Source organism: Corythoichthys intestinalis, chromosome 12 (genome assembly GCF_030265065.1).
Source record: "Corythoichthys intestinalis isolate RoL2023-P3 chromosome 12, ASM3026506v1, whole genome shotgun sequence".
NCBI classification, from domain to species: Eukaryota; Metazoa; Chordata; class Actinopteri; order Syngnathiformes; family Syngnathidae; genus Corythoichthys; species Corythoichthys intestinalis.
The window spans coordinates 3263567-3286258 of NC_080406.1; the positions used below are offsets into that span (position 1 = coordinate 3263567).

The following is a 22692-nucleotide window of genomic DNA, read 5'->3' on the forward strand; positions in this document are numbered from 1 at the left end:
GTAAATGGTCAAAATCACAAGAATGTGTTCCAGCCATTGAAAATGAATGGGAAATTTGGACATACATGGCTGTCAATGGCATCCAATTAGAAATGAATGGGACAGTTTTTGACGAATTGTGGGGAATTTTGTGGGGAAACTTTAAATTTTCCTTAAATTCTGTATACAACTTTTATGCCCCTTACCGTTGTGGAATTGTTGTTGTTTAAATTATGCAATTTGGTAAAAAATTGTAGGACAAGTAGCATTAAAAAAAAAAAAATCACATTTATGGGCGAACATAAATTTTGGGGGGTTGTTCGAAAAATTCCCTGCGTCTCATGAAAATTCCGGTCATTTTGACATTTGAACGGTGACGGTCGATCAAACGGTTTGGGCTGTGTGGAACGCTGAAGAAATGCCATTTAAAAAAAGAATTTTACGACTACTAATATTTATTATAGACATAATCACGCTATCTCAACGTTAGCTTCCTGTGACACCTAGCATAACAATTTTATAATAGGGTTGTTCCGATCATGTTTTTTTGCTCCTGATCCGATCCCGATGTTTTTAGTTTGAGTATCTGCTGATCCCAATATTTCCCGATCTGATTGCTTTTTTTTATGCTCCCGATTCAATTCCAATCACTGCCGATAATTTTTCCCGATCATATACATTTTGGCAATGCATTAAGAAAAAAATGAATAAAATTCGGACGAATATATACATTCAACATACAGTACATAAGTACTGTATTTGTTATGACAATAAATCCTCAAGATGGCATTTACATTATTAACATTCTTTCTGTGAGAGGGACCCACGGATAGAAAGACTTGTGACTTTGTATATTGTGACTAAATATTGCCATCTAGTGTATTTGTTGAGCTTTCAGTAAATGATACTGAAGCCATGCCCAATGCATGATGGGAAGTGGAACCATGACTGTGCGTAGTTCTATCAATTGATATATCTTCTCTGCGTTGGGAAATAGTATAAGGTGTTAAGAAAAAGATCATTTGCTACCTTGCTTCCCCACATTGCTTCCCATGATATTTCTTATCGTAGGGAGAGGGATTGTAAGGCTTTAGCCAATTAAAATAAGGCTCCAAAGGCTGCCAAAATTCACTCTACTCATTTTACACTGCCTTTTATCTCTCTATAAAGGTAAAACAGCGCCATTACAGATTGAGCGCGATAATGCGTGGGTGGGTCGTGCAGCGCGTGCATTAATTGCGTAAAATATTTTAACGAGATATTTTTTTATAAAATTATCGCCGTTATCGGGATAAATTTGATAACTCTACCTTAAGCCTAAAGACTCTGAATGAGTGTAACATATTATGTTTGTAACGTTAAATACAATTAGAAAACGATTTAATTAAAAAAAAAAAAAAAAAAATATATATATATATATATATATCAGAGGTTGCGCTAGACATTTTCGTTGTCTGTCATTTTGACTGACAGGGTCATAAAAATCCGGTCATAGTCTATTTTTACCCATCACTTAAATTTTTAAAATGATAATGATGACATATTCAATGGTTTAGTTTTTATTCATTTTTAATTAATATTGTAACGCTTGCTTGGCGGCGAAAAATTAGACACGGAAGTCATGGTATTTTTCTCCCTTTTTACTCTGCTTACCGCCAACAACTCCGCCCCTAAAGAAAAAGAGGCAAAGATATAGACCCCAATCACCAACGTCACACAATGATCTTAATTGTGGTTGTCAGCCCAAAATCTTCTACATATATATTAAATTCATCTTACCAGATATAAAATGACTACTACATAGTCTGTGGTGATCGTTTGGTGCCCAGATTTCTTGTCGAATTACAGCAGTCCATCTCGCTCTCATCTTCGGGTCTCTCAGAATACGGTAGAACTTAAGTCTCTCCGTCTAGCTTCTCTGTTACAGCAACCAACCGCCACACACGCCTTCACCATTTTGATTATTAATATTAACGAGCAGAAAAACACGCCGTAATAGGAGGCATGTACGTAGCAGTAATGTGTAAACATGACGATATGTCGGCTCCAGTCAGGGGGGCGGAGTTGTGACGTCATGTGATTGGGGTCATCTTGTCCATCAATTGGATGACGCACTGGCACACCGGGTGCACCAATAAGAACCTCGCGTTGATGTGTCAATCACGGTGCCACTGCCAGACCCCGGTGACGCTACAATATTCTGACAGAAGAGCCAACGACGTCATGCATTAAGAGAGACAATAGCTAATTAATATGCTAACTCGCCACCCTGTGGTCTGGGGTGTGAATTGCAACCTCTCAAAATGACGGACGGACTTCAGCTTTTTCCGTCACCGTTTTAAAAAACCGGTCAACGACGGAAAATATCCGGTTAACGCGACCCCTGATATATATATATATATTAAAAAAAGGCGTGGCCGATATTTTTTTGCCGATTCCGCGACTTTGAAAATGACGTGATCGGACCCGATCGATGCCGATCGATCGGGACATCTCTACCGGTGTTGTTTATTGCTGGTTTTGCAGTTTCCGTTGGTTTTGTAATGTTGTGTAGTCCAAAACATTATTTTTTGTTTTGTTTTTTGTTTGATGATATCCTTTTACATCTTGAATCATTTTATCGCCCGATTCTGCTCTTCTAAAATTGCCTGTTAAAAGACGATTGTGCACAGGTATGCCCAAACAAACTAATCTTTTGGTCCGTTTCGGGGGAAAAAAACACCCCAAACGAGACAGGTCTGAAAACGCCATGAGTTACAGGATAAAGATGGTGTAAGGAGCATAACATAGTGCTTCATTACTCAGGCAGATCATTAGTGAAATAGGGAACAGAAAATAGCTTAACTATTGATCATTTTGTTGGCACTGCAAGAATTAATCAATAGCCCATAGCTGGACATACAGAGTGTAAACATAATGTGCATGTACAAGTATCAAATGAGAGCTAACATGTATGAAGAGCAAAGTGTATCTGGTTTTAATTCTTTAGCTTCACCGTGAGGTGTGGAAACTTCCAAGGTATCTCACGATTTGATACAATTTGCGATACAAGGCTCACGATAATGCTCTTCTAATGACAATTATTGCTACATAGAAGAAATTGTTCTCGGATATTCTACAAAACGACTAATGAACAGAAAAACAAGCTACTTTTCATCCTTCAGCTTGGAATTGGAATGAGTTTATCACTAGTAGACGTCCAATCCGCTTAGGGTGGGAGGGATGGCGTCCAGTCGGCAACCGAACCAGATCGGAGCCCCCTCAACTGGCTCCTCTCAAAGCAGATGAGTAGTGGCATGGCTATTCGGTCCCTCCCGGATGACCGAGCTTCTCACCCTATCTCTTAGAGAGAGCCCGGACACCCTGCGGAGGAAACTCATCTAGCTCGTGACCATCGGTGAGGGTAGGAACGTAGATTGACTGGTAAATCGAGAGCTTCGCCTTTCATCTCAGCTCCTTCTTCACCACGATGGACCGGTGCAATGTCCGCTAGGCCTGTTGCGATAACAAATTTTAGTGTGCGATAATTATTCTCACAAATTATTGCGATATGCGATATTATTGCGCCCCCCCCCCCCCCCAATTTTTTTTTTGACCAATTTACTATAACACAGTGAGAATACAGTATATATTAATAAAGTGCCTTGCAAAAGTATTCGGCCCCCTTGAATCTTGCAACCTTTCGCCACATCTCAGGCTTCAAACATAAAGATATTAAATTTAATTTTTTTGTCAAGAATCAACAACAAGTGGGAAACAATGGTGAAGTGGAACAACATTTATTGGATAATTTAAACTTTTTCAACAAATAAAAAACTGAAAAGTGGGGCGTGCAATATTATTCGGCCCCTTTACTTTCAGTGCAGCAAACTCACTCCAGAAGTTCAGTGAGGATCTCTGAATGATCCAATGGTGTCCTAAATGACTGATGATGATAAATAGAATCCACCTGTGTGTAATCAAGTCTCCGTATAAATGCACCTGCTCTGTGATAGTCTCAGGGTTCTGTTTAAAGTGCAGAGAGCATTATGAAAACCAAGGAACACGCCAGGCAGGTCCCAAGCTTTAAACATCTCAAGGAGCACTGTGCAAGCCATCATATTGAATTGGAAGGAGCATCAGACCACTGCAAATCTACCAAGACCCGGCCGTCCTTCCAAACTTTCTTCTCAAACAAGGAGAAAACTGATCAGAGATGCAGCCAAGAGGCCCATGATCACCCTGGATGAACTGCAGAGATCTACAGCTGAGGTGGGAGAGTCTGTCCATAGGATAGCAATCAGTCGTACACTGCACAAATCTGGCCTTCATGGAAGAGTGGCAAGAAGAAAGTCATTTCTCAAAGATATCCATAAAAAGTCTCGTTTAAAGTTTGCCACAAGCCACCTGGGAGACACACCAAACATGTGGAAGTAGGTGCTCTGGTCAGATGAAACCAAAATTGAACTTTTTGGCCACAATGCAAAACGATATGTTTGGCGTAAAAGCAACACAGCTCATCACCCTGAACACACCATCCCCACTGTCAAACATGGTAGTGGCAGCATCATGGTTTGGGCCTGCTTTTCTTCAGCAGGGACAGGGAAGATGGTTAAAATTGACGGGAAGATGGATGCAGCCAAATACAGGAACATTCTGGAAGAAAACCTGTTGGTATCTGCACAAGACCTGAGACTGGGACGGAGATTTATCTTCCAACAGGACAATGATCCAAAACATCAAGCCAAATCTACAATGGAATGGTTCAAAAATAAACGTATCCAGGTGTTAGAATGGCCAAGTCAAAGTCCAGACCTGAATCCAATGGAGAATCTGTGGAAAGAGCTGAAGACTGCTGTTCACAAACACTCTCCATCCAACCTCACTGAGCTCGAGCTGTTTTGCAAGGAAGAATGGGCAAGAATGTCAGTCTCTCGATGTGCAAAACTGATAGAAACATACCCCAAGCGACTTGCAGCTGTAATTGGAGCAAAAGGTGGCGCTACAAAGTATTAACGCAAGGGGGCCGAATAATATTGCAAGCCCCACTTTTCAGTTTTTTATTTGTTAAAAAGGTTTAAATTATCCAATAAATTTTGTTCCACTTCACGATTGTGTCCCACTTGTTGTTGATTCTTGACAAAAAATTAAAATTTTATATCTTTGTTTGAAGCCTGAAATGTGGCGAAAGGTTGCAAGGTTCAAGGGGGCCGAATACTTTTGCAAGGCACTGTAAATATCTGCAGAAATGCAAGGTGTGTACTCACTTTTGTGATACACTGTATAATGCTTAAATGTTGGTGGGGACAATTTTTGAGCGTCTTGAAAAGTTGGTAGTGTTATGTCCCTACTGTCCCGATGCAAACCTATGCCCTTGGTTGATTTTGATTTGTTTATTTGATTTCATGGGGACTAGCTTGTGACGTCACGTTTTACGATGTTTGCGGGAGTTGCTGTGTGTGCGAGAGTTGCGTTAAGGCATAAGCCAGAGAGAGCCACACAGTTTTTCAACTTCTGTGTTTTGGGATCTCTTTTGTTTACGTTTTGGAGTCGATCTGTGGATTAGTGTTTTGTTGAATGAAAGTGTTGGAATTCACCCCTCCGGCCAAGGCGCACGGAAACAGCGACAGCCGAACAAAGTGGTGCTCTGCCGATGCTGCCCCCGCGCGCGCCAATCGGGAAGGCGGAACTCCGCGCATTCATCTCTGATGTTAACCCTTTGTACTGACTCCGTGTTCCAAAAGTTCGAAGAAGGCTAACCGAAAACAGGTTGACAATTTATTCATCGACAATGGTCAAAAAACAAATCAAAAACAGACGATGGGGGAGCAATGCTTGATCCAAAACAAGGCTACATACAAACAAAGCTTCCGAGCTGCGAATCACGTTTGTTATCTCAGTGTCCAGTCTTTTTGTAGTCCGTGGTGGAGTGGGCCGGGCCGAAGGTGTTGCTTTGGGACCATCCCTCTGTAGTCTGTTTTAGGCGGTTAGGTTCGTGCGTCGATAGAACGTGGTTGCCACAGCGACCGACGTTGGTCTTGATGTCCAGGCGCCCGCTATCAACTTTGTTATCTAGAGGTGTGCAAAATTTCCGATTCTTAGATTATTCTCGATTCGGCCGTGGAAGATTCGAGAACGATTCACAAACATCCAAATTCCGATTATTGAAATATGCCAAGTAAAGCGGAAGTACAACACACTCAGTGCGCCGCGCGGTCTTCGGGGCGCAACGAGGAAGAACGCTGCGAGAGTAGCTAAACATCATGCTTCTCATTACCCGGCCCCTCGGCCAATGCAGTTGCCAATGCTCAACTCACGGCTCTAGTTCAACTCATGCCACGAGATAAAAAAACACAACAACATACCTGACTGCTGCCGAAAAGCTGCTACAAAGTACGTCATCCTCATAATGTAATGGTAGATATCATTTATATAGGACTAGATGGACCATTGATTCGGTAGCGTGAGCAGCACATCTACAAAAAGCTAGATGCGGCCATTAGTAAATGGCCGCCATCTTAAAGCAGTACATTTACCTGCAAGACTGTTATAGCGAACCTTCCAAGCAAACCTAATTAACTTTTTATCTAAAATACTCCTAAATCGGTAAAATATTGACTTGAATCTATCTTTAAAATAGTTTTAAAACTTTCACATGTCAAAAGTAGACAAAAGGGAAATTATGGAATAACGGGAGCAATTTTAACAACTTTAACAGTTGATTCACAACATTAAATTAATTGAATGTAGTTTAAAGCTGCTGTTACAGAATGGGGAGTTTTTTATTTACTGTTATTTTTGTATATTTGTTTACTGCTATATGCTAACTTGATACTGAAATAGTAGTTTGGTTTAGCCTGAGAGGATTTTTGAACAATTTTGGAACTAATGTACAAAACATTTAATTAAAAAAAAAGTAATAAGGAGGGGGGGTGCGTCAATAATCGTTTTATAATCGAATCGGAGCCTCTGAATCGTAATCGAATCGTTAGGTGCCCAAAGATTCCCAGCTCTATTGTTATCCGGGCTGGCTCTACTTTTTTTAAGACAAAGTGCTTTGTCCTTGAAGTTTGCTGGGGGAACTGATTGCAAGAGTTGGTGCGTCAATCTTGCTCGTGACGCACACGTTGGGCTTCTGTGATAAGATGGCGTTGTGTATCTATTCTGTTTCTTTAAACTATGGTGTGCTATTTATTTTACATTAAGTGTGTTAGAGCAGTGCAGTCCTACAGTAAATATGAGAAATGATACTATTCCCTGATTAATTATATTACGTGTGTTCGAGTAATGCAAACAGTTAGACGGTGCCTACGAGAAACGGTACCATTTTCCCTTTTCCCCTCATGAGCGCCGATAAGGTGATTTATTCTGTTCGAGGGCACGGAGTGAAGTCTGCCTAAACTAAAGTTAGATGAATGTGTTAGACTAATGCAAACAATTATATGGTGTGTGTGAGAACGGTACCTATTCCCTTCAATCCCCCTCACGAGCCCCGACAGGGGATCGTAAAAACATGGATGTGGCCTTAGAACTTAGCTTTCGCAGGTGGTGGAAAAAATTTAGCAATTGATAAACAGTTTAAACAGGGATGGGCGAAATTTGCAAGTCCCCCTCAGGACCCCTGTGAAATACTCTTTAAAACAATTTACTACCGCTTCAAAGAGTTAATCCTTGGTTGTCTCTGGTCCCATGGCTATAGGCATTAGCTCACAGTGACCTACGAACTACACGAGAGTTGGGAGTATTTTTTTGGCCGCTGTCCGGTGGGCTTGAGGGAGACGAGCGGGGAGAGCGTCGAGCTGGGCTTTTTTGCGTTTCGGAACCTACAAAGGGGTTAAAACTAAGGTGTACGTGCGGAGTTTGACCTTTTGGGGGGGTTGTTGCTGTTGCATCGCCCCGGGTCGTTGGAATTGCGGTAGCGTGGTTACGGCGGTTCGGCTGGCGTGATGCCGGCAATCTGGCTGAAAGGTCAAATTCCAACAGCAGGGAATGGCTAGGTTTTGCAATCTGAACTTTTTTGCAGAGACTGATAAGACGTTAGTGCAGTTAAGATGTTTTACAATTTATCTCAAATTACTTCAATTTTAGATTTGCGTGATATCTTGCCACAAAGAAGAGATAGAAGCTTTATTTTGTATTTAAAAGCAACACTGCGTTCAAGACTTCAATAACCACAGCCTGTTTTTGAATGTGTATTATTTTTATAAGGTCAAATGTAGTCACTGTGGAATCGGCGCAAGTGGAGGATCTTTCGACCTCGACGCATCTTTTACATCGATCCGTCCACAGTAATGTAAAGTATCATTGCACCCTGGAGGATATTGTCTGACGGGCTTGTCAGGGATCATTACAATACTTGTTTTTGATTGCCCAGGGCCGCAGCCAGCAGCAAGTGGCCCCTTGTGACCTGTATCGAATAAAAAAAATATATCATAATTTGAATGTTCTTTTCAACATACACTTTTTTACCTGTACTTGATTTAATTTTTGGATAACTACTTATACTTTATTAACATTTAGAAGTAGCACTACTCTTACTTCAGTAAAAAAAAAAAAAAAAAAAAATGGCTACTCTACCCACCTCTGTCTAGAACAGAGGTGTCCAAATCGGTCCTCAAGGGTCGCTTTGTGTCCTGGTTTTCGTCCTTACCGATTGAGCGCGGAACATTTTAACCATTGAAGTTTCTGCTAAATAAGCACTAACCCTGATTACACCTTTAAGTAGTGCTGTGACGATTAATCGATTAACTCTAGTAAGTCGATTAGAAAAACGCTTCGAATCAAATTTTGTTGCTTCGAGGGATCATTAAATTAGAGTAAGGTTGTAAGTAGGGATGGGAATTGATAGGATTTTTACGATTCCGATTCCATTATCGATATTGCTTAACGATTCGATTCTTTATCGATTCTCTTATCGATTCTAATTTGGGGAAAAAGAACAAATGTTTTGATTGGCATCGAGTTTGTTTAATCAGAACTCACAACCTTACAAACTCACAACGAAATCAAAAGAGGCCCAAAGCCTCAATGTTAACTGTGGCAATAAGTGGCAAATACACAAGAATGTGTAACATTTTACTGAAACATTTATCTAATAGAAATAAAAAATATTGGTATATATTGGCAGATAGGTTGTTGTTCTGCCTTTGGCAATATGTGTTAAAGCAGGGGTCCCCAAACTTTTTCCTGTGAGGGCCACATACCTTCTCTGATGAGGGGCTGGGGTCAGTTTGTAACAGAAAAAGTGTGACGATTGCTGAAGTGCATAAATGTAAAAAAATATTGTTTTTCAGAAAGCCACAATCAAATAACCCTTTCTGAATTCTTCACGGAATGAAAGTAAATAAAATAAAAATAATAATATAATAATAACAATTAATAATAAAAAACACTATTAATTAAATAGATAATAACCAAATAACCCTCTCTGAATTCTTCAAGGAAAAAGGCCAGAAAAGAAATAACACGATTGAGGAAAAAAAAAAAATTCAAAATGGCCGGACCAAATGTGGAGGCGGGCCGTATTTGGGCTGCGGGCCGCAGTTTGGGCACCCGCAGAAATGCCGCATCCAAGCGAGTGAGCCAGCGAAGTGAGAGAGAGAAACACTTCTATGAGCCTACGTTTTTTGTTAAGGTTAATATCTACAGAGGCAACGCCTGTATGTATCATCTTTTGTGTTGTTGTTGTTTCCACTCGCGATCGGACACTTAAATCCAGTTGTGTAGTGGTTTGAACGATGTGCTAATGCTAGCGAACGAATGCTAACCATACTGTTATTAGCAGCTAATCATCGCTGATTTACGTTGATGCAAACCTGTTTGTTATTGGGGACGAAATTGATTTGTTTCATTTCTATTCTTAGTTTCACTCTTCAAGTGATGGTTGAATAAAGTCAGCAAATTATAACAACGTCTTCTACATCGTCATTTGGGAGTTTAGCCAGCTGTATAGCCAGAACTGAGCCTTAGCCTCTCTGTGAGGACAGCGCAGTCGTATTCCCTCCCGATGCAGTTATCTCCACCTTGCAATGACTGCAAGTCGCTTTGTTGTAATTTTTCCTCGTGAAGTGAAGACACACTTTCAAGCGTTTGAACCTACGTGCTGTCATTGTTATGTTTATGGCGGCAATGCTCGTGCTTACCCGTCGTAACCTTTCATTTTCACACTCTTTCCTGGTGAAGTGTAGTCAAACTTTGGAGCGAGTGGTTCTTGGCGCCATGCTAGTTTGATGCGTCTGGACAACAAGACACGTCACGACGCAATACGCGTCTTTAGGAATCGTTAAAGGGATCGTTAAGGCTTTTTCATTGTGATGTCGAGGCCTCGAAACACTCGGAACCGGTTCCGAAATTGGAATCGGATTTCGATTCCCATCCCTAGTTGTAAGGGCTTGTTTTAAAGGGATCGTCTGTTTTTAAGACAAGTAATTCTTAAAAGATAAATGTTAGTATGAGTTATAATAATTTGATAATAAAACCCCACTTAATGTTTTTGTTTTAATAAAGTTTGTAAAATTAGTTCACGTGATAGGTCGCCATTCTTGTTACGTCGCAGTTGGGGGACGTCACCAGCGTGTCACTCGTTAGCTTTCCCAACATGTCGTCGGTTCTACCCTTCCTATTTGAACCAGATCTGAAAAGTGAAGAGCAGGACTGCACTGTCGGTCATTCAAAAGACGAGCTTCAGGGAAAAATGCGTGCAGAAAATGCCTGATAACACTTTGGCAAAACTGGTGATGCGAGAGAGTCCTGTTGGGAAGTCCGGTTGGGAGCGAGAGTGTAAGCTGTCCGGTTTTATTAGCAGATATTCAAGGTAAGCATATTGCGTTTTCAAACGTATCCCAATATAATTATGTAGATTGTTAGCATCCAGAGCTGTCGTGTGCTTACAGTACAGGCCAAAGAGCACACCTTGTTTAATCCATGCCCTGTACATTGTAACGCGTGGTAGCTAGGATACGTGTGTAAAAGTACCAAAAAGGGGAGAAGCTTCCACTTATGCACATTTATTCACAAAAAATAATATTTCCAACTTGACCACTCTTCACTCGGGAGCTCAGCAGTACGCAAACACGCGTTCCCTGACTAACTCCCAATATTGTTGTAAGGTCCACGTCAGAGTCACTGTCGTCACTGTAGTGTGCCATAGTGCTTTAATTATTTGGTATGATTTGGGGAAAACTCCCACGAAGAGTAGTCAACAAAAAAGATAGCAATAGTAATCCAAATCCGCGTTTTTTACTCAGGCGAAGATCCAGGAATTAGACCGATACCATGGCAATGTCGCAGCCGCGATTAGGCCGTCAATTCCACAAAATAGACTGATCCGAAAAGGCGCTGTGGGACCGACGAATCAAAAAAATGGACAGATCCGAAACCAATACCGCCGTTTTACCTATATATAGAGCTAAAAGGCAGCATAATATGAGTAGAGTGAATTTTGGCAGCCTTTGGAGCCTATTTTTAATTGGCTAGAACCTTACAATCCCTCTCCCTACGATTAGAAACATCATGGCGAGCAATGTGGGGAAGAAAGGTAGTAATTGATCTTTTTCTTAACACCCTGAGTTATTTCCCAACGCAGAGAAGATATATCAATTGGTACCACTACGCACAGTCATGGGTGTACTTCCCATCATGCATTTGGGCAGAACAGATGGCTACAGTATCACTTACTGAAAGCTCAACAAATTCACTAGATGTCAATATTTAGTCACAATATACAAAGTCACATTTATCCTTTAAGAATTACAAGTCTTTCTATCCGTGGATCCCTCTCACAGAAAGAATGTTAATAATGTAAATGCCATCTTGAGGACTTATTGTCATAATAAACAAATACAGTACTTATGTACTGTATGTTGAATGTATATATTCGTCCGAGTTTTATTCATTATTTTCTTGATGCATTGCCAAAATGTATATGATCGGGAAAAATTATCGGGAATGATTGGAATTGAATTGCGAGCAAAAAAAAAGCAATCGGATCGGGAAATATCGGGATCGGCAGATACTCAAACTAAAACGATCGGGATCGGATCGGGAGCAAAAAAACATGATCGGAACAACCCTATTGAAAATCAATCGCTGCACGTCGCTGGCGTGGTGCGCAAACTGTCCATTGTTTTAGCATGTTGCTTCGTTGCAGCTACGAGTTTCGTTTTGGGGTGTGAAGAAAACGCTACGGAGCGTGCGTTACAATGGTTTTGTTAGCTCTCGCGTTGTTATGACACGCCCGTGACGATCGGGTAATGACGGCGACTACTAGCGGTTCTGCCGAAATGAATGGGAAGTTGAAGCAACCACGACCGTGAGTTGTGCTTGTCCATATTATATCATGCGTGCTGTCTCAATCTAAGTGCGCTGTGTGGTGAATGACACAAGCGCAGCATGTGAAGTAAAAGCTAAATTATCATCCCATTAAGCCAGACATGACCAAAGTCCGGCCCGGGGGCCAAATGTGGCCCGTGGACAAATTTCATCCGGCCCCCAGCCTCTGTCACAAAATCAATAGCGTCTGGCCTGCACACAGATTTAATGTGAAATAATATATTTTATTCATGCTTATAAAACACAATTATCAACTGCTGTGAAGCTATATGCTTGCATGTGAAACTAGTTTCTGTGGACTAATCTTCACTACCTTTCGTCCCAGCTACAGGGAAGTTCCCAAGGTCTTTGGAAAATTCCCAAGTCGAGCTGTTTTTAAGTTTCACTTCTGTTTCACAGTAAGCATCCAGTTTTGAGGAACGTCACCAAATAAGGAGAAGCAGTTAGAGCTGACTCACTCTGAACTAACCAATTATCGCGCACCAACTACCCACATGTTTCTGACCATGTGACTTTATAAATCAAAAGGCTGCGAACGCTTCGACAGGTGGGAAGACTTTAGCGAGGCCTAGCTTGGTATCTGCCGAAACCCAGTGTGCCCGTTGAAACCTTGAGACTCGAGTGGTTTCTGACTGCAAATGGTTTTATCCCCGATGAGGTGGGAGGTTTTTCTCCTTGTGACTGTCATTTGAACAGAATACTCTGGGTGTTTTATTTCCTGACACTTAATAAATTGGTTAGCAGCACTGCTACCAGCATATGAAGTACCTTACACACTAAATGCTGCTCCTCATTTACCCACTAAAAGGCAGCAGAACTCTAAGCAACATTACCCCATGTGATCCTTTACTCCCAATTTTCAAAATGGCAACAATCAACATAAAAAAGAAAGTTGACTGCGACGGCCCACGCTTCAAGGATAGGTTGAAATTGGACTATTTCTTCTCTAAAATAGGCAACAACTGTGTCTGCCTCATTTGCTGCTTTTAAAGATTTCAACGTAAGGCGATATTACTAAACAAGACATGTTGACATGTACGACAAGATTACAGGGAAGATACGTAGCGATAAATTGAAGCAACTTGAAGCTAGTTTAATTTAACAGCAGCAGTATTTCGCAAGAGCCCGAGATTCGAAAGAATATGCCACAAAGGCGAGTTGCGAGATTGTTGAAAATAATAAAGCAAATGTGACACACAGAATGGCATGCTAAAATTTGCTTAAATATATTGGTCAACGTAAAGGACGTCAGCCAAGGTCGGCCCCCCACATTTTTACCACACCAAGTTTGGACACCCCTGCACTAAGCAATGCATTGAACTAGGCATTAGAAGCCGATTCTATCTCTATTATCGGTTCATTGAATATTTAATGGCTAATTACTGTCGAATGGCAACTTTACTATCGATACAGCTGTATCTCTCACCTGTAAAACCGGATATCCAGTGTTCGGCCATTCCTTACTACGCGGCGAAATGTCCTACACAATGCTCAGGGCGCTTGCGCATGCATTCACACGCATGCGCACATCGGTTAGAGGTGGCGATTACGCACTATTTTTGTTTTTATTTAGTTATTTAGAACCTTTTCACAGCCTCAAAGATACTTTTTGCATGTATTACCCTCTCATACTTTTAACCATTGTGTTTTTTTGTGTTAGCTTTGAAGCAGTTGACCACATTAGTCACGTAGCGTGTTTAAACCGTCCTTATTTGATATAACTACATTTAAGTATTTTCTGCAGGCATTTTTTTAGTACCTTATTCCTGTATGCATCTAAGCAAAACAAGTTTAGAGCGCACGGTAGTACTTTAGGTGTCAAATTCGACTAATGTAGGACGTTTCGCCGATACAGGATATTTTGGCAGAACACCGGTCGTATCGGTTTATCGTTCTCAATCTTACAAATTACCCATCCGTCCATAGTAGAGTCGTATAGTTCATACAACATACACATGTATGTTATGAAGCTTCGCCAGTCCACAGAAATGAAACTGTAAAGATGACTAACGTAAATGTGCGCTACTTAGCATGTGGCGCACACCTTACCTCACGCGCCTCACTGCCATCAGACTCTCACTGGCCGCGTCGGCTCATAAATATTCCCAACTCTCTTGCCTACATGACAACACACAAACAGCGTGCCATTGATCCTTCAGGGTGCTATCATTAAAAATACTGTGTTTGTACCGTTGACTCTCGGGAAAATAAGCTATAAAGACAAGCACTGTGCGATAACTGGATAAATTAATTAAAGCGTCAGATGTTGTGCTACACCGCTCAACCCCTCAGTCTTGAAGTCAAAACACCAGATTAACAGCAAGTGTTTTTTTTTAATATTCTTTTCTATATACAGTACAACATGTATTCTAAAACTGTAGTTCTTAATCGCAAAACGTACCGAACCCGAACCCTTTGGAATTAGTTCAAGAAGCAATTTTTTTTTCTTAATTCAAACCCAATGTAGCTAGGCTACTGAAGGAATTTGGCTGGCACAGCTCCCGCAAGCGAACCCGTGAGGGCCAAGATTCCGCGCATTCACTCCCGTGTTAACCCTTTGTACTGACTCCATGTTCCAAAAGTTTGAAGTAGGCTCACCGAAAACAGGTTGACAATTTATTCGTCGACAATGGTCAAAAACAAGGCAAAAACAGACGACGGAGAGGCAGTGTCAGATTCAAGGTCCGCAAAACAACGGACACATTGGAATGTTCCCGAGCAGCGACCGTGTTATCTAAATGTTCAGTTCTTTTTGAAAGCTGCAGTGGAGTGGGCCGGGCTGAAGGCGTGACTGGGTGTTGTCTTGGGATCATCTCTCTGTGGCAGGTCAGGTTAGTGCGTCATCCTTTGTGGCTGGGACTTGGTTGCCACAGCGACCAACGCAGGTCTTGACGTCCAAGGTGCCCGCGCTGTCAACTTGTTATCCTGGTTGGGCGATACTATTTGTTTTAGGACAGAGCACCCTGCTCTTTGTCCTGGAGTGCCCGGGAGAACTGATTGCAAGAGTTGGTGTGTCAATCTTGCTCATGACACGTTGGGCTTCTGTGATAAGATGGCGTTGTGTAGCCTCTATTCTGCTTCTTTTCATTAAACTATGGTGTAAGTGCTATTTATATTATATTAGGTGTGTTAGAGTAATATAAAACGTGCTACAGTAAATATGAGAAATTATACTATTCCCTGATTGATTATATTACGTGTGTTAGAGTAATGCAAACAGTTGTGTGCGAGAAAGGTCACTATTCCCTTCACTAACCAGTGCAGCAATGATTAATCAATTTAAAAAAATCACAACATGAAAATAACCTGATTGATCACTGTCCAATTACCGTATTGGCCCGAATATAAGACGGCCCTGATTATAAGACGACCCCCTCTTTTTCAAGACTCAAGTTTGAAAAAAGACTTTTTGAACACCAAATTAATTTTTTTACAGAAAAAAATACATCGGAAACAAATGATTATAACAATATATTTGAAAGAAAAAGCATGTTATTTTACCTCATTCAAATCTTAATATCTGAACATTTAAACATGTGCAAAAATAGTGCAATCACATTCGTAAATGAATGGCTTCTGGTTTTTGAAATGTAAATAAACCAATCTATTGTGGTAAAACAACAAAATTGCAATAACTGCATTAACCATCAAAGTGAAGTTTAACTGTAACTGTAGTCTTGAAACAAATCTGAATCAGGAAAAACATTGCAATAAAATAATGCAAACTGGTTAAACTTGAGAGTAGCTGAGATCTGTCATGACAATGCATCGCTTCAATGATATCTGGCGCCATCTAGCATCGTGAATGGGTATGATGTCTAGACCGCGAATATAAGACAACCCCCACTTTTTCAGTCTTATTTCAAAGCAAAAAAACACCATCTTATATTCGGGCCAATACGGTATTTTATTAGGCTTGTTGTTAACACTTGTGTATGTAAATCTGACGTTAGTAGATTGTTCTTAATGGAGATGCATGTGTGGCAGTGTGGTTGGGTATTTTTTTAAAAACATTTTTTGACAGTTGGCGTCACATTTCCGGGATGAAAGTACCGTTCCGGCCCCGAATCTTTTACCGGAACGGTGTTCCGGACCGTTCCGGCCCACTTTCACCCCTGTAAATAGTTGATAGATGAATCAACTACTACAATAATCGATAGCTTCAGCTCTAAATTGGATGAATGGAATGGAATTTTGAGTCACTTCCTATTCATTTGGGGACATTTTTGAGTCGATAATTCTTGTATGGTCATATCGAGAGATCATCGTTATCCTTGTATCGCAAATCGCATCATGAGGTATCCAGATGTTCCCACCCCTGTCGGATACGGGTGCACTTTTTTTTTTTTTTAAGGGGGGGGGGGGATAGCGTAGCATTGACACAGTCACGGATCCACACAGCATCGGTGCGGGACTGTCGGGGACATGCAAACTGCGGCGGGTGGCGTCTGACTAGGGGGAGCAAATTTGGACTTGTGCAGGGGGTCTTCATAGGATGCATCCTCCCCTGGCGTGTGACGCGGTACTGATCCACCCTCCGCCTCCTCCTCCTCCTCTCCAGCTTCAGAGTGATGAACTAAACGCGGCGATGGTTCTCTCTTCCTCGGAAGAAGCCCGCCGTCTTTTATTGTTTTAGTTGCGTGTGTGTGCGTTGTGTAGCGTGCGTGTGTGAGTGTTGTGCGCGCGTGTGCATGGGTGAACGCGTGTGTGTGCGTGTGTGCGTGCTGGCGTCTCCTCCCCGGTGCGACACATGCAATTAAAAGAGTACCTTTTTCTACTTGAGGACGCCGCAAGAAGAAGAAGAAGAAATCGTAGCATTGTTGCGAATTAAGCCACGTGAGAGAAACACAAGAACAGACAGGATATATCTTTTCCTCCTTTCCTCTTCCTATATGATACAACTGGCAGGCTTAACGTGGAGAACTGTGTTGTCATTATTCTTCCCATTGTTATTATTATGCAACCGCAAGGATCTCATCTCTCACCGGGTGTTTGAACCACTGGATTCGCCCAAATCAATCAATGTGGTTTCTTTGGAACATTTTCAGCAAAGGAACGCATATGCTGCAGTGTCTTTGTGGCAAGAGTCTCAAGAAAAACAAGAATCCAAGTGGTAAGCGGCGTCTTTTTTCCTCATCATCTCTATCATCGCTCTGATTAGACACTAAGTGTGTGTTTTATCGCTCCTCCGCTGTGTAAATTGTGACGGAGCAACCTGCAATGCTATTCATGCAGTAATGCAGAGGCGCACACGCATGCATAAGGGATGAGGGACAACTTCTGTGCATGTACTATCAGTTTTTTCCGGACCGGTAAAAAGCTGCATCGCGTCAACTGCAACTTTTCTACGTTCAAACTAGCTGTTATTACATAGTTATTACATAAATAGTGGTCATTACAGTTATTACACAATTATTACAGTATTACAGTTATTACATAGTTATTACACATTTATTACACAGTTATTACATTGGTGGTAGACATTTAGTTCCTGTTGCCAGGTTTTTTAAGTTAATTAAATGTCATACTAAGTTATCGGTTGGTGTTTCGATGTATTTTTTTTTGGGCCGGGTTAACAGTTGTCGCGGGCCGCCGTATTGCCCACGTGGTGCACGTTGCCCACCCCTGCACTACATGATGCCATCCTGGTTTGTACTGCAGCAGCAGGAGCCCTCCACTGCAACATCACTTCTCGATTAAACAGGCCCCCAGCTGAAGGACTGCATTGGCAAAGCAATGCAGTGTTTTTTTTTTTTTTTGGAAGGTGGGGGGTAGCTGTGCTGATGCAACAATGCAATGTTTATTTCAACAGGCGGAATAAGAAGATGTGTGTAATAATAGTGCATCTGGTGGCGGTGCGTGTTGTACGGGGCTACTTGTTACTCCATGCAGCCGGGCGAATGGAAGATGATGAGCTCAGCAGTACAGTGCAACTGCACCACACGTCAACATCTGACTGCATGGAGAGACACTCTGACACTGCAGGAGAAACAGTTGAATAAAAGCGAAGAAGGCCACGACGTTAGGTATAGGCTAAATTGCAAATATAACCTGAACATATCTGGATATGATGCAGTGCAGCGGACTGCAAAGCCAAAATAAATTGTGGAATTAATGCAGTTGTGATGGTGCAACTCTAATGTGAGCGTTGTTAGGGCTTAAAGACACTTTTTGGGTTGAGTGATTTGATTAGATTGTTGTGATGCTGAATGTTTTGGTCAATGAGTGACTATCTTGCATTTCTATGAAAGTTTTACCCTCCCTAATACAAGTTAAGTAATCAGTTTTTGGGCGAATCCCAATGTTTGCTTCAGGATTAAGCAGCACATTAGCAATTGTTTAACTAGCTGTTCGCTACTACGAAACGGAATTTAGCAGGGTTCGTACTAGGGCTGTTCGATTTTGCCCCCCAAAAAAATCCCGTTTATTTTCTCTCTGTTGCAAGCCGTGGTCAGAAGTCTTGATTTTGTGCTTTTATATCCTGTTTTATTTTGGTGGGTTCCTCTGTTGACAAAGCAGCGAACAGGAAAGAGTTATGGGGGAACAGAAGAAAAACACAAGAAAGAAAAGAAACACAAACTACATCAAGAAATACATTGAATGTCTACACTAACTACTAATATGTTGGTGCTATCGTCAACTAGATGTATTTCCGGTTGACACCATGTGGGGGGCCTGTTGACCAGTGAAAGAGGGAAACGGGGGTGGGGGAGTCTATAAGATTTTTAAATCAATAGGAATATCTAATGTGTTTCTAATAACATATTTTAGTCAAAGAGAACAATTGTGGCTTATTAGAGCCTACAAGTCTTTAAGTCTGAGGTTCCCTTTAAAATACTGTTGAAACTAAGGCAACTTCTACACCTAGCATGTTTTGGTTTTTTTTTTTAACTGAGATTTCTGCCCTAATAGGTCGGGGGGAAAATAATTACATCCACACTAGCACATTTGTAGAAAAAAAACTTCCATAGCCAACCACATTCATTCAGTTTTAAGTACCGTACAAATAGAACAATGCGTGAAAAACAATTGTCCATAATATCCCCAGCCTCTTCATGTGTTCTTCAATTTGAAACACTGCAAGAGTTTGTAAATAAATTAAAGTTAAAAAAAGCACCTGTCTCATTTACTCCAAATGTAAACATTGGTCTCATGTGTGACGTAGGGACAAAGTTTGTCGCAGTCAGTGACGTTTCCACAGCTAAGTCTTCGGTTATCAGTGCCCACATCATGGTGCCACAAACACAGAATTCACACATTGTCACTTTGGGTGCAGTTTTTAAGAACCTTCGTTTACATGTGCGTGGGGACGGTATGCCAAACCATAGGAAAAAAATTCAAGTATCAACTTTTGAAAAGCTGTCCACTGTAAATATCACTTTATTACTGTCACAATAGCTTTAGCATGTCAAAAAGGCGATAAATTGTCAAAAAGTCAAACACCAACTTGAACAGAAAATGTTAATCTAAAATCTAGCACTATGGCCACAGAGGTGTTCTTCAAGCTTTACAAACAGAGAGACACTGTTACTTATAAGAGGCAGCCATACAGGTTTTTGTAGGACCGTAATATATCTTTGCAAGTTACAAAACCCACAACTTGACTTTGGATGGTATCCAAATGTGTGATAATACTTGAGGGAAAGGAGAGTATTAGAATAGAAACAAAGAGACACTCACCAAGTGTAGGCGTTTGTTTTCAAGGACATTGGTAAACACTTTAGTTCATTAACTTTTCAACCAGTGGTGGGTAGAGTTGCCAAAAGTGTACTCAAATAAGAGTAGCGTTACTTCAAAATAGTAGTACTCAAGTAAAAGTAAAAGTAGAAGTAGTTATCAAATTAATTTACTCAAGTACAGGTAAAAAAAAATATTAGTGAAAAGAATACTCAAGTAATGAGTAGGTAATTGAGTATTAAGTAGGGTGACCAAACGTCCTCTTTTGCCCGGACAAGTCCTACTTTCACGTAGTATCCTCGTCGTACGGGCGGGTTTTATAAATTCATAAAAATGTCCGGTTTTTATGGTTTTTCACGGGACCAATTTGAAGAGAATCCCTCCGGCCGCTGGGTGGCAGCAGTTGACACGGCTCCTACTAGAAGGGAGGGAAGGAGTAGTTCTTCTTATTTTTGTTGGCAGTTTACCCCTATCATGAGGCATTACTGCCATCTACTGGGTTGATGATTCGGCCACAACGCCTGCCTAGTGGTTAAGTTTTTTACGATAAATACGTATATAATGGCAACTGTTGACTTCAGTCGGAGCTTTGACTGTAAAATCCCGTTTGGTGTCGCATCGTTGCGCTGCCGATGATTGTAAACTTTTATAGCAAAGTTTGATTTTTGCCTCAGCTAGCTATCAGTAAGCTAAACCATGCTAGGCATTATGGGAAACGTAGTTTTGGACTGCTACCTTTGTAAACACGCTGGTTGAATTGTTTGTCAGTTTATTTCGGTTATTGTTTGTGTGCAATGTAGAACATTGAATGAGAATGTAAATTGAATGGGAATAACAATTCGTCAAGGACAATTGTCGTGATAGTAATTTAAAAAAATGTTTAGTTGGCACATAGCCTACAGTGTGTGTGTGTATTGACTGGACTACATTTCCATGGGTCTGCATTATATATATGTTGTTATTATTATTACTTTTTTTCAAACTGCATTTTTCCATCCAGAGTGAGGGGGCACACTTTAAATATATTAAAGTGATATAGGCATCTTTGAGTGAACTTCGAGTAAAATTCAAGTATCTTGAGGCCAGGCCGAGTGTCCTCTTTTTTGGAAATCAAAATATGGTCACCGTAGTATTAAGTATATAAAATACTGGTATTAGTATACTGTATACCACCTATGACATCACCATATAACCCTCCCCCCAAAAAAGTATACAAAATTCATTGAATTTTGAATAGAAAAAAAATCCACAGAAATGAAATATCACCTTGTCCAATGACCACAAGTGCCCTCTAGTGGAGAATAAAATTCCAACCATGATATTAAAACGATCATATCTCCGGTTTCAGTTGGTCTATCATTGCCAAGCAAAAACAGGGAAAAAAGGTCGAGTCAAATACACATTTTTTTTATTTATTTTTTTTTAAACCTGTCCTATTCAGCTGTTTGACATGGAGAATGGAAGTCTAGTAGCCAGCGTAGCCCATCCCTCCTCCCGCAGGGCAATTCCGCCCCCCCGGGATCCAGGATGGTCCCCCGGGCCACCTGTGCCGCCATCAAATATACACAAAATACACTATATATACTTTTAATGCCACGTTGAACACGCCGGTGTGATTGTAGGACTTCCATATGCAAGTTTGCGTGTGGTCATGTGACACTCTTAGAAGTCATTTTGATATGAAAAAGCTACTCAAGTAAATGTAACGTGTTACTACACTGCAAATTTATAATGTCTTATTAAGATTATTTTCCTCAATCTAATCAGTCATTTTCTCCATCTTGTTTTGAGTGTGAAGGGGAAAAGATATCGTCACCTCACACACCATATAATTGTTTGCATTAGTCTAACACATATATAGTCTAACACATACATATGGTACAGGTTCTCGTAGGCAACGTCTAACTGTTTGCATTACTCTAACACACGTAATATAATTAATCAGGAAATAGTATCATTTTCATATTTACGGTAGGACTACACTACTAATATAAAATAAATAGCACACCATAGTTTAATGAGAAGAAATAGAAGAGATACACAATTCTGTCTTATCACAAGATTGACGCACCAACTCGTGCAATCAGCTCTCCCAGCAAACTCCAAGGACAAAGCGCTTTGTCCTAAAACAAGCACAACCAGCCCGGACAGCAAAGTTGATAGCGGGCGTCCCAATCCGCGCACGAACCTAACCCGCCCGAAACCGGCCAAAGAGGGGAAGACCCAAAAGCAACACCCAGAAACGCCTTCGACACGGACCGCCTCAGCAAAGACTTTAAAAAAAAATGGACACTGAGATAACACAGATTATTTGCTGCTCGAAAACATGTAGCCTTGTTTTGGATCCAGAATTGTCCCTCCGTCGTCTGTTTTTGCCTTGTTTTAATCATTGTCGACGAATAAATTGTCAACCTGTTTTCGGTGAGTGTTCTTCAAGCTTTTGAAACATGGAGTCAGTACAAAGGGTTCAAATAAGAGGACGCGCGAAGTTTGGTCTTCCCGGCGGGCGCACGCGGGGCAGCGTCAGCCGAGCGGCACTTGTTTTGGCTGGTGCTGTTCCCGGGTGCGTCTGGGCCAGGGGGGCAAATTTCAACAATAACTAGTTAACAGATTAATGCGTCAGTTTTTTTCCACTTACTTGAAGTAAATGTTACTATTTGTTCTTTTTAAGCCCATACGTACTGTATAAAAGTTGGTCATTTTTCACCTAAATCAAGAAAGAAATAC

At 41.0% G+C, this 22692-nt stretch overlaps 1 protein-coding gene across 3 annotated transcripts in view; it reads left to right on the forward strand.

Annotated features, from left to right (window-relative positions):
• Nucleotides 1-22692, forward strand: part of fgf14 (fibroblast growth factor 14) — a 256567-nt gene that overhangs the window by 24095 nt on the left and 209780 nt on the right. The window contains exon 1 of one of the 3 annotated variants that reach the window (XM_057852366.1): nt 16806-17401. The exons of the other annotated variants lie outside the window; for them this stretch is intronic. Coding sequence (XP_057708349.1) covers nt 17311-17401 — 91 coding nt within the window. The 5' untranslated portion in view covers nt 16806-17310. Of the gene's footprint in view, nt 1-16805; nt 17402-22692 lie in introns of those variants that run through there. 3 annotated transcript variants of the gene reach the window in all.